General features: G+C 37.6%; 1 protein-coding gene across 2 annotated transcripts in view; it reads right to left on the reverse strand.

The window, feature by feature from the left end:
* Positions 1-6,502, reverse strand: part of app (Palmitoyltransferase app) — a 368,197-nt gene extending 361,695 nt beyond the window's left edge. For both annotated transcript variants that reach the window (XM_083112168.1, XM_083112160.1), the window contains exon 1: positions 5,928-6,502. In XM_083112168.1, coding sequence (XP_082968294.1) covers positions 5,928-6,166 — 239 coding nt within the window. In that variant the 5' untranslated portion in view covers positions 6,167-6,502. The remainder of the gene's footprint in view (positions 1-5,927) is intronic.
* Between the last annotated feature and the right edge of the window lie 6,790 nt (positions 6,503-13,292).

Consider the following 13,292-nt stretch of genomic DNA (forward strand, 5'->3'; position numbering starts at 1 on the left):
TTTATTATAGGGGTGAAGAAAATTTTGCAAGGGTTCTTTCATTCACATCCAGTATATGCAGAAGCAGAGAAACACGAAGCATGCATCACATCATTTTTTGCAGGTGTATAATAAAAGTCAAATAAAACTTACTTTTGTGTAGTTATTCCAATAACAAATTTTCTGCATGTAGGTTTAGTGTAGGTACATAGGTATGAAATGTTATTACACCAGCCTTTTCGTTCTAAATTATTCTACATTAACATGTTCCAATAACCCCATGTTCTAATTACCCCGGTCTCCCCTATTATTGCAAATTGTCCAAATAATAAAAATGAAACTTCCAAAAAGTGTGAAAATACCAAATAATTCACATTCTTACATACACTAATATGTTTCAAATTTATCCTCGGTTATAAAAATAAAATCCACAACTAGTTCATATGTAGAGATAAGCACTTAACTCAAAACTTTGCTGTATTTATCAGATCCCTATCAATATAAAAAAAATCATAATGTAACTTTAATCTTCTGCCCTGATAAGCACTTACAAATTTCAACTGATAATTTGAAACTGATAGTTATTCATGTGAGATATGTGTATTTATAGAAGATACATTCAGAAATGGTATGCGTTAAATTGAAATGAGGTAGGGGACACATTTTATAACTGCAGGTTCAGTCAAGATTAGCCTATCTGGGATTATAACAGATTTAAAACACATTTTGAAAGTTCAAAAATCTACAAACACACACTATGGTTTGAAATATGTATGTATACATGATTTTAGTTATTCCAAAATAAATTGGGCATTTATTACATCATGTCTTAAATCTATTCCCTCCAAACAGAAGACTGCAACTACTGAAAAACAATACTCTCAAAACTATTTTTGTGAAAACACACTACTTGTGTTTACCAAACTGTGCTAAAATTAGTGTGTGTTCTCACATTATTTCTATTGTCACCCCTACAAAATAATAAATGTAATCAAAAGACCAACAGATTTAATTATTTCTGCCTCAAATGTTACAATCTCGAAGTAAAATTGATGGCATTCAACTAGCGTGAACCATGCACTACATTTGTATTCCAGGAACAGCATATATATTCCGGTCTATATGCTGCTTTTTTTCATGACAACTATCCAATCATCAGATTTCTATCACCACAATTTGCCAAAGAACACATGCACGATACCAGAAAGAACTAACCAACTTTTCTTCAGCCATGAGAGGATCTGTGCAAGTAGGGTTACCAGACGTCTGGATTTTCCCGGACATGTCCTACATTTTAGCCTTGTGTCCGGCGTCCGGGAGGAATTTGAAAAATGGCATTAATGTCCTACATTTTGAGCGTCACATAATAAAATTAGGGAAATACGTGTTTCAGTTTAACAAAGAGAAATCATGCAAGGTACAAGTCTATGGACTGCGCTCCCAAACTCAATAGTGACATTTATTTTGATTCAGTCATTGCCGAAAAGGAAAAGAAAATATTGTCCTGCTAGATAACAAATGAAAAAATGGAAGCAATTAATGAACAAAAGTTTTGGGTCCACATTCTGATGATATGACCATTCAATGCCTGAGGATAATTCTTGCCTTGGGGTTTATATTGATGAAACAAGGTGTTTCCAATTCTTCTTCATTATCTTGATTGTAAAGCACGGGTTTAGAGAACAAAGTTTTTTAGGGTGTCTACTAGTCAAGAAAGTCGTGAAAATCAAGAAAAAATAAAGAAAGTAGGTCAAGAAGTCAATAAAATGTCAAGAAATTATACTTGTGGTCAGGAAATTTTGCTTTCCCAATAACTGATTAGTGGATTTAGTTTATTTTACTTAACTTTTCTGCCCCTTTGGCTAGTCGCAAAGACGAAGATGAATGGCCATAAGATAAGATGGATGACGAGACAATCACAAACATATAGGGACGATAACACGAACCCCGCATAAGATTATACTGGCTGTGAATCCAAACGCCAGAGCCTCGCTCGTCTGCAAAATGCAATCCAGCATGCATTAATAGATAAAATAGGTCTAAATCTCTTGTTGTATACTGCTGCAGTTTTCATTTAAACAAGCCTTTTGGTAGGATTTTCTTATTAAATATTATTTTCTTACTTGCTAATTTCCAACTTAACCTTTATTTATTTATTTATTTATTCGACCCCTACTTACGTAAACAAAAATTAAAAATAAATGTAAAGAAAAAATCCTGAAAAAAATCAAGAATTTTGGATTTGTTATTTTGGTAGACACCCTGTAATTCAACTAAAAACTACCCAAGATGGAACTTCTGGAACCATTTCAATTACGGTAATTGCTGAATATTTGTTTGCCATTGCAGGTCATTATGCAAAGGTTGAGAGACTACTTTCATTACCATCAGCACAACGGACTCACGATTTTTTTTTTTCATAAAATCTGTAAGAAGTTTGGTACTGGTCCATATAATATCAAAGAGTTTCGCTGTCCAGTCTCTCATAAATATATTTTGACTACACCTGAAATTTTGGGAAAGATTGGCTCCTCTGAGAAGTACCGTTAAAACAGGTGCATTGTTTAGTATAATTACAAGTTTGGAAATTTTGAATTAAAGAATTTATTTAGAAATCTTTTTTTTTTTTTTTACTGAAAAGTGTCAATTTGAAATTACTCTCTAACCTGTTCTATAGAAATATGTATTATTTATTGCAAATGCTTTGTGTCCTACAGTTCCCTCATAGTGATCTGGTAACCCTATGTGCAAGTCATCCTTACACCTGAGAGAAACAATAAACAAAACCAAAGTATGTAATAAATTTAACACTTAGAGTGCTAATCATACATATATACGGAGTTCCCGAACTTCTCTAGTGTGCGAATCACGTATATATATGGAGTTGAATTCAAAATTTATTTCAAAGGTCATTTGCTGTACATTTACGGAGTTAGCAATCCTGAGTAATGTTTGGACATCGTACTTGCTCATACTGCCACTAGTTGGTGGGCAAATGCTCATAACGGTTCTGTTCGCATCGTTGTCTGATAGTGATATGCTTGCTTCCCTTGTCTAGTGCCGGCGATTAGGGGGGCCACCAGGGGCAGTTGTCCCCCCCCCCAATTTTTGCCACTTTTGCCCCCGCACTATGCTAAATCTTATCTACAAAGGGAGATATACTGTCTTTGCCCCCCTAGTTTTGGCACCTCGCCGCTATGCATCAATGAATTTCAGCTATGAAACATTCCCACACCACACAAAACACATTCCAGATGTTAGACAATGCTACAGGAACTTATTACCGCAAGTAGTTTCTTCTGTAAAAATGAAGAAATTTGTCTGGGGAATATCAGATTAGTACCGTTCTCTGTGATTTACAGGCAGAATTAAATCTTAATCTCTGATGAAGAAGCAAACAATCTTGTTAAGTATAGAGAACACTCAGACTGAAGCAACACAAGACAGCATGAGGAGGATGTTACATTGAATGAAGTGTCAAGTGACCTGGATCCCTTCAGTCTGGAAGCAAGCATCCACTATGCATGTGCGCCGCTGAAGGAGTTTTCAGACTGAAGTGACAGATGACTAGCGACACAGTCTTCTTCAGTAAAACATTCATTGTGTATGCAAGACCAACAGACCAAAGCGGCACGATGCATGCCATTGAGAAAACAGTATAGTCCGAGCAACATGCAAGTGACATGTTTAGCTCGTTGTTGCACTTTGGTTAGAAAGGTCTGCTTCCAAGTGACACGTGTCACTTCTTTGGTCTGAAAGTTCCCTGAGAAAATGTACAGGCCAAGCGACACTTGAAGCTTATGTTGCTTCAGTTCGAAAGGCCACATTTACGGTAACGGTTCCAATTGTTTTATGATTTCTCCTAGCACACTGACTATTATCGTAGAATTTTGGAAATCATTGTCACACGAAATGTAAACCTTCCTTAAAGTAGTGTGTTTGGACTCTGATAAACGTTACTTATGTTGAAAAAACAACTTGAAAATTACCTTACGCAATTCTCATGGACAAGATATTCTCCATCGACAAGCGACAGTAAATATCGTAGAAGCGTGGGAATGAATGTAGAAGTAAATCGGAACCTTAGTAGAATGCATTTGGGGACTTTATTTTAATGCTAAGGGAACCAAACCTAGCCTGCCTAACCTAACCACGAAAGCATATATTGAACAAAACCTGAAGTAATCGCTAAAACTCCACCGTATGTGTTAACAGACGTACATTGAAATCGAACCACGTAAAAATTGCATTCGTAGCATGATGAAATCGCAATAAAACAAAAAGAACTTAGGCCGTATATTTTGTCTCCTCGTTACATTTCATTTATGTTATTATGAACAAAAGTTACACATCTAGGAAACAATGTAATTTATTTTCAAACAAGAAAAACTTAAAAAATGAGGTTGTGAACCTGCAAGCCCCCACCCCCTCCCTCGGTAAGCTAGGGTTAAAAGAACCAATGCAATATGTGTCTACTGGGATTGGCCAATATCTGCCTCTTGGCTGCTACACTATGTAATTTTTTTAACTAGTTGTAGGCCACAATATGTCACTACAAACCTGTAAACTCAAAACAGTAACTTCAAGTGAAATAGGTTAGCTGTAATTGGTAAAATGCCAAAAATTCAGTTTCTTCAAAAAAAGACTCCTTTTTATTGGAAAAAACTGTTCGGTAACGGTGCGATCTCCCACAAACGAATTTCTTCATTTTTACAGGAGAAAGTACTTACGGAATTGAGTTTCTATAGATTGTTGAAAGGCTGTGGATGTATTTTTTTCCATCGCTCAATATATTTGACAGCAAATACATGTATATTTCAAGAAAACTATGCTTGCCTAACCTAACCGAACAGCTAACCTTGCCGGAAATGGTTCGTGGGGCTATCCATGAATGATTTTTGGGGCTATCCTTCAATGGTTTTCGTGGCTATCCGTCAATGCTTTTTGGGGCTATCTGTCAATGGTTTTTTGGGGTTCGAACCTGGGAAAAATCCGAAATCAGTAACACCAAAGTAGTACTGTTAATGTGATAAATTGAAGATATTTTCTTCACAAGAGTAAAATCTCACCTTCAAGAACCTTTCGCAATGCAAAATCGGCAAGTACGATTGTTAAAAATGACGAAAGAAACGAGTGAAAAGTATTGTGCGAGATCTTACCAGTACCAACTGTTTATTCAAAAAAGCCGGCTTTTTTTGCATCTCTACCTACTGTTCAGCAAAAAAAAAAAAAATGGAACAACAAGTACCATTTGAAAGAAGCTCATTTATCCATTACAATGTAATAAAATGTTCATGAATTGTCACAAAAATACGTACATGTGATTGAGGTTTAACAGCACTGTAATACAACTGGGTTTAATTACTTGGTGCATCCTATTAAAATATACAAGGGAATGCCTTATTCTTGAAATATTACTATAGCAATTCTTTATTAAATGGACTATATCGCATTACTTATAGCACAGAGAAGGTAAATTCTTCTATCTTCTCTGTGATTATACACTGAACTTGTACCGAACAATGACATTAAGGCACCGTACATTCGTGTTAAATATGGGTTACACTAATTGCATATAACCTGGTTCAAGTCTGAAAAAGAAACAGGGGGAGGGGGATTGTTTGATCCAATAAATTTACCCAATATTATGTCCGTTCCTTAAATTAAGGCCAAGGAGAGCTTATACTCTGTTAGTAAGTACGCAAGAATTCCGGAGTATGTGCAAGGATAATTCTGTTGTTGAATTAAGGGCATAACCGAACTTCATTTCTTCCCCATCTCAAAAATGATTTCATTAACGTTATGCAAGCGAAAGACAAACATTACTTTCCTTGAAAAAATAGTGAGCTAGCTATACTAATGGAAAAGATCACACAACATTATTTATATCTATGAAATCATACAACACACATGCAAAGTTGGAATTGAAATATTCTCTTTGTACTTACTCGAACGCAAAAAAGAGACCACTTGTTCCAACGATGAGACCAACTGTTACATAAAATACACCTGTGTGAGGTGCCATCATAATGCGTCCATCGCAACAAAATTTGTTTCTTCCAGGGAATACCTCCCACTTCCGTGTTTCGTGTTGCATATTTTCTTTCTTGCTTATGTCCTCCTCGAGCCTGCCAGATGGCGATTCGATATGTACAGGATGGTAACTATAATCAGGAGGTCTGACCATGAGGCCGAAATAATTCTGAAATGTTTATCATTTAATGGCAAGTTTAGCCATTCGTTGAACTTTCTGCCACTACTATCACCACGCTTTTTACACACTTTATGTTACGATCCCGGTTTCCTTCATTATACAAACACTTCGCGCACATTTCATACGAGTGCCTTTGCGGCATAGCTTTACATGCAATAAAAATTCAAAGCATTTCAGCAAATGCCATACACAAAACACTGATATACACACTCACAAGTCACTACAACATTTTACGAACATTGCACATCACGGCTCGATCTCTTACTCTTACGTCTTACTGGATTGGATGAAAAACACACACATAAACACACATCAATCCCAGTGGTGACCAGTCGTCACAATGCTTAGCAATTTGCTGCCATCTAGTGGGAAATTTCCGAACTACATGAATTAAATTCTAAACTCTGTACAACTTGACACCCAATTTGTGGTTGAGTTTCAGAAACAGATGATTATTTGAATTTAATAATTATCCACATAATTACGTATAGCCATGGGGTATAATGCTGAATCGCATGGTAAGCTGTTGGGTGGACATCGGTACATTTTTCATACAACATATTGTAATACAGTAGAGCGTCGATTATCCGAACGTCGGTCAACCAAACGACCGCTTAACCGAACTGTGTACTCGCTTGCACCTGTTACTCTCCCACCCTACCGTCCATCATCCCCCTCACTCCCAAACCAAGTTTCCCACAGTAGTCGCCGCACTGAGCCACCGCTGGCGGAACATTGCTTCTAATGGGGCCTTCATAAGGCGCTGCTGACCAAAATAAAGGATTTTTTTAAACGTTAATTTTGTGTACTGTGTGTATTGTTCATGCAAAATGCGTATGTAATATGTACATATTTTTGTTTAATAAACTGTACCACATACTATATATTCCTACTAAAGTTGCCTTTGTACGTTACTTTGTAATACTTAAAGAGATGCCTGTTTTTATGAATAAATTTACCGTACAGTACTTCTTTTTGGCAAATAAACATGTACAGTTCGATTATCCGAACAAACCAGTTTTCCGAACACCCATGTCCCCCAATTACTTCGGATAATCGACGCTCTACTGTAATTAATAAACTTAATTCTATTTTGATGCTACGAAATACAGGGAAGATTAGTTCAGCGGTGGAAGTAGACGAATGTTATTCCCAATTAACGAAATTTTCATAAATCATCACCCGGTGCGACGGAGTAATTTGCATAAGCTTCCCCCCCACCCAGAACTAAAAAAAATACAGGGCGTCCGCTCGCCATGGTGCCTGAATTTTTTAATTTAGTTCTAAATAGTGTTTTAATTCATTCGTAACATTGTGGAAAACAGACTGTGATGTGTGGAGGGCAATTCGCCTACTATTTCTCTCTTTGGTGATCAAAAGCAGGCTGGCCCTAGGTGGGTGCGGGGACTATAATCAGAATTAGGGTGACCACATTTTCTGAAACGAAAAGCAGAACACCCATGGATGCGTACAGGGAACTTCGCACCTATAACTAAAAAGAGTACAGGGTCAAGTGCACCCCTCCCCTCTCTTTGGCAAAGAAAAAGCCATGCTGCTTTACATGTTTCTTGAAATATTACACAATTCTCTTTAATCTCTTTTCTTCTTAATTTGATTGGAATTTTGCCGGCTCCTGTCGCGGAGTCGTTAGCACATCGCGCTACAACACCAGGAGTCCCGGGTTCGAATCCTGGCCTGGGCATGGATATTTGTGAGTGTTCATTCATCAATTTCATCATATCATCACTCATCCCCATCTTCGCAAATTAGCCAAAAGTGTAACAAAAGCGAAGTAAAATAGAGCACATCAAATCAAATCAAATTGATTTTGATTTTGTTATTTAACGTCGACTTTCTGTCACTTTTGGATAATTGCATTAATGAATGTGAGTGATGATATGATTAAATTCGTGAATGTACACTCACAAAGAACATCCATTCCCAGGCCAGGATTCGACCCCAGAAACCCTGGCGTCCTAGCGTTCAACCACTCCGCCACGGAGAACGAGCAGCTAGGGTCAGCCTATCCACGTAGGCATATTTGCATAAATAAGCATGTAAATAGGTTTGGCAAGTTATATTTTGTTTATTTAAGCTATTATATGCATATGTGGATAGGTTAGGCAGGTCAGGTGTGGTGCTGTTAGCATGTATTTCCCAAGGTGCTAATGCTGTCCCTAGCCGCTCGTCCACGGAAATCGTTCCTCCTTTTGCTTATCTTTTTAATTTTCAGAGATTAACCTTCCTATTATATTTCTCGTTCTTACTGGTTTTTGTGTTTCCTTTCTTTCTTACCATAAAAACCCACACATTGTAAATTAATATTAAAATATCAATCGATATTGAAAGTCTAAAGATTTCTTGCCGCAGCTGCTGTAATCATCTCATCAATGCATCATGCAAATCCCCAGAATTGGGTTATTTGCAATTTTCAAAGCGCACTCGGCACCTTGCAAATCATATCATGAACAGACTGCATACAACATCTGCTTCTAAGCCAGTGGTTCCCATAGTGTGCGCCGCGGCGCCCTGGGGCGTCGGGAAATGTTCCAATATTTTCAGTGAAATGATATGATCGTTCCAAATATGTGCTTATTTAGTACTTTTACACATAAAATGTTTCTGAATTTGAAATATGTGTTTATTTTATAACTTAAGGCAAACAACCTAATCACTAACTGAGCGTTGCAAGTGTTAGATAGGCCTACATTCTGACTTGGACGCCGCGGATATATCTTGAAACACTAATGGCGCGCCGTGAAACGAAAACGTTTGGGAAGCATTGTTCCAAGCAATGTGTTACAGTAAGACCACAGATCTTCGCGAGCGCGAAAATTTTTAGATCTACAAGTATTTGAATGCAAACTAACAATACTATTAATTTAAAAGGCACTCTAACAGTTTCACAGAGGTAAGCAATTCGACTGGATGTTTTGCAGGACATTTCGCAGGACGCTGTTGAAAAATAGGACATATTTGGTTTTTTGGAGTTGCATCGCAGACCTCAAGACATAGCCCTTAAATAAAGGACTGTCGTGCGTAAATCAGGACGTCTGGTCACCCTAATCAGAATTGATCAGATTTTTGTTCTTTAGTCTGAAGGGTGACTGACCTATATAATCATAAGTAGGTATGTTCAACATCAAACTGTTACTCTAACTCTACAACGCCAGAGGTCCCGGGTTCGAATCCTTTCCTGGGCATAGATGTTTCTGAGTGTCCATTCATCAATTTCATCATCCCCATTTTCGCAAATTAGTCAAAAGTGGCACAAGAAGCGAAGTAAAATAAAGGAAATCAATCATAAATCAATGTTACCCTAACTATAAAAGTGGCAATATCTAATAACATTTTTTTAAACTTTTCGTTGGATTTTGACACTGTAGTGAATTTACATTGTACCATATAAAATAATATTTTCACATCACCATATCATTCTATAAGTAAACGTTTTTGATACAATTATCTGAACACAATTTTCATGTAGTAGAATACTTTGTTTAGAATATGATTTGAGTACTTTTGGATATTTTTAGAAATGTCAAAATAACCCATGAATCCAGACTATACCACGTTAGTTACACCAGCGTCCTATAAACTCGTAAAAAGAAACACACACACACACACAAACAATTTTTTCTATCTAGCAAGGGACCTCAGGCGAGTGCCCGAGTTGCCCCCCCCCCCCCCGGGTGATCAAAAGGCTAGATATATTCAATTACTTTGTAAATGGAAAAGTGAGAGAAATAACTATAAATCTGGTATGCTGAGGTGGATCTTTGTCAACAAATCTGCAGGAACACGCAACACATGTTGCTTGGGAACGAGCCAATCAACAGCACCCTTTCACACCGTAGCGGCAGTGCATGATAGGCGGCATAAGTCGGCGTTTGTGAAATCCTTAAGCGACACGTGTGGCTTATTACCTATATTGGGAGATAACCTATGATAGGACATGCCACGTTTACTTGCATGAATTTACTTCACACAGTAAGGGTGCTTTCAGACCGAAGCGACACGGTATTGATAAAACCGTGCATCGTGTTACGTGTCGCACCCAATGGCATGTATCTTGTGGCCTCGGTCTGTTGTTTGCCCATGCGCGCTAATTGAAGGGGCCTGTGTTGTTTGTTGCTTGTTATTTCAGTGTGAACCGCCGTTGTCACATATCTCTTGTTGCTTCGGTCTGAAACCAGTTGACACTGTAGTGAATTTACATTGTACCATATAAAATAATATTTTCACATCACCATATCATTCTATAAGTAAACGTTTTTGATACAATTATCTGAACACAATTTTCATGTAGTAGAATACTTTGTTTAGAATATGATTTGAGTACTTTTGGATATTTTTAGAAATGTCAAACATCGCGAGGCCTGGGCGAGATTAGAATGCGGGCAACGTTCACTAAATTTGAAATCTCAATGTGAATTGATACAAAATCTTCAGGGATACGCCAGCAATTTATCATAGTATTTAAATAATGATAATAAATTAATGACGAAAATTATATTGAATGTTTTCACTCACACTCTGTTTTCCGGGACCTCAAATCTGAAGCTGTAGGACAGGCTCGAACTGAGCGGAGGTGCCAAGGGTTCATATCCACTTTGAACTATGAAATATTATAATGTGAAGATATAAAAAACCTAATAAAATTACATTGACGATTTTCGGATTGTGCAAGAATTTCGATTTATACATGCTCTTCATTTTAGTAGTCATTGCTAATAAGTATAATTTAATGTAAAAATAATGCCTCTAATTTTGCCTCATCATTCTCAATTTGCAGAATACAGTACGGTGTTGCGATAATGTAAATGCCCCTTAAGGACGATGCATGTGGCAAAAAGGCAATGTCAGTTCTCATTGAGGCTCGTACCAGCGAACAGCCTCAATGGTGCATACTACGTTGAATATTCCAGCACATTATATTGAAACCTCATATTTCCAACAACTTTCTAATTTTTCCATTTTTCGTCATCTACACTTAAAACGCAGTTGTCCTATGGTGTCAAGACTTTTGAAACACCCTATACATCTACAGATTGTCAAAAATTAAACTATTATTATTTCATAGGGTTAGTCTGACACTATTTTCGATGCTACTGTTGAGTTCTGGCTCATCCAAAGCATAAGGTTTGATCCGAAACATGATCAAATAGCCGAAAGGGTTATTTTTAGACGCCATATCTAATATTATTTGAAAAAGTGGGTCTTTTTAATTTCTTGTTATCATAATACAGTTATAAACTGCAAATTAGGTGAAAATAAGATGTCATGAATGATAAGTAGCTGCAATAAACTAACAGGTTTAGACGCCATTACAGACAAACGAGGGCTTAGAAACTTGGGGTCTGGGGCGTTTTAGGTTCGGGAATTAATGTAGTATCCGCCCCCTAAAGGGCACGTTCTCCGCCGGAAGTGAAATATTCTTCAATTTTTTCTTGCTTTCCAACCGCACTATAACAGCATTTCGTATCTTCCCTTTGTTTCTCATTTTCAGATCTGCCCTCACCCCTTCAAACAAATCTTGGGTACGGGTCTGCTGTAGGGATGGCCAAACGGATCCGGATCCGAAAAATCCGGATCCGTTTGGATCCGGATCCGGATCTGCTTGGATCCGGATCCGACAAACCCGGATCCGGATCCGAAAATCCCGGATCCGGATCCGAAAATCCCGGATCCGGATCCGAAAATCCCGGATCCGGATCCGAAAATTCCGGATCCGGATCCGAGAGTTTCGTACCTCAATCCCATTATAATATTACCACACCTTAAAAGGTATTATGATCTTCGATTACAAATAAATTTTTCATTAGTTAGTCCTACAAGATTTTTTTTCAAGTGTTGTTCCTAAAATACTTTGCTACGCATCGGCTAACACAGTCGTGCACAAAAATAATCTTACCTGTTTATGTTAAACATAAAATGTCAGACGAGATTTTGTAAATGCCATTGAAACGAACGTATGTCTTCATTGAATGTATTGGAAATGGAAACACACATAAATGTGAAACATCCCATTCCAGGATGAAACCTTTAACACATTTAACAAGATAGAAATGTTATACAAAAATTATACAATTGTTCTACAGTTACAGTTTTACAAATTAAAATAAAACATTATAATATATGTAGTGTTAAATAATTACAAAGTGTAAGACTAACAAGGGAGGTTATCTAAAGGTCCCCCTCCGATTTCCATGAAACTTGGCAGTATAGTGGGGCCCAAAGGAAGAATTACGTGTTTTTTTTGTTTCAGCTAAAAAACGGTTTTAGGGGGCAAAACCCCCTCAAATGTCAAGATGAGGACAAATTGAAGTGAGGATCTGACCCCTGTGTCTTTCCGATTTCCATGAAACTTGTCAGGTGTATAGTGGGGCTCAATGGAAGAAATACGTGTTTTTTTGTTTCAGATAAAAAAACGGTTTTAGGGGGCAAAACCCCCTCAAATGTCAAGATGAGGAAAAATTGAAGTGAGGATCTGACCCTGTGTCCCCCTCCGATTTCCATGATACTTGGCAGGTGTGTGTATAAACGGGCCCAAATGAAGAAATACGTGTTTTTTTTTGTTTCAGCTAAAAAACGGTTTTAGGGGGCAAAACCCCCTCAAATGTCAAGATGAGGACAAATTGAAGTGAGGATCTGACCCCTGTGTCTTTCCGATTTCCATTAAACTTGGCAGGTGTATACTGTATAGTGGGGCCCAATGGAAGAAATACGTGTTTTTTTGTTTCAGATAAAAAACGGTTTTAGGGGGCAAAACCCCCTCAAATGTCAAGATGAGGACAAATTGAAGTGAGGATCTGACCCCTGTGTCCCTCCCATTTCCATAAAACTTGGCAGGTGTATAGTGGGGCCCAATGGAAGAAATAAGTGCTTTTTTTGTTTCAGCTAAAAAACGGTTTTAGGGGGCACAACCCCCTCAAATGTCAAGATGAGGACAAATTGAAGTGAGGATCGGACCCCTGTGTCCCCCTCCGATTTCCATGATACTTGGTAGGTGTGTGTATAAACGGGCCCAAATGAAGAAATACGTGTTTTTTTTGTTTCGGCTAAAAAACGATTTTAGGGGGCAACCCCCCTCAAATGT

Source organism: Lepisma saccharinum, chromosome 1 (assembly GCF_977018435.1).
Source record: "Lepisma saccharinum chromosome 1, izLepSacc3.1, whole genome shotgun sequence".
NCBI classification, from domain to species: Eukaryota; Metazoa; Arthropoda; class Insecta; order Zygentoma; family Lepismatidae; genus Lepisma; species Lepisma saccharinum.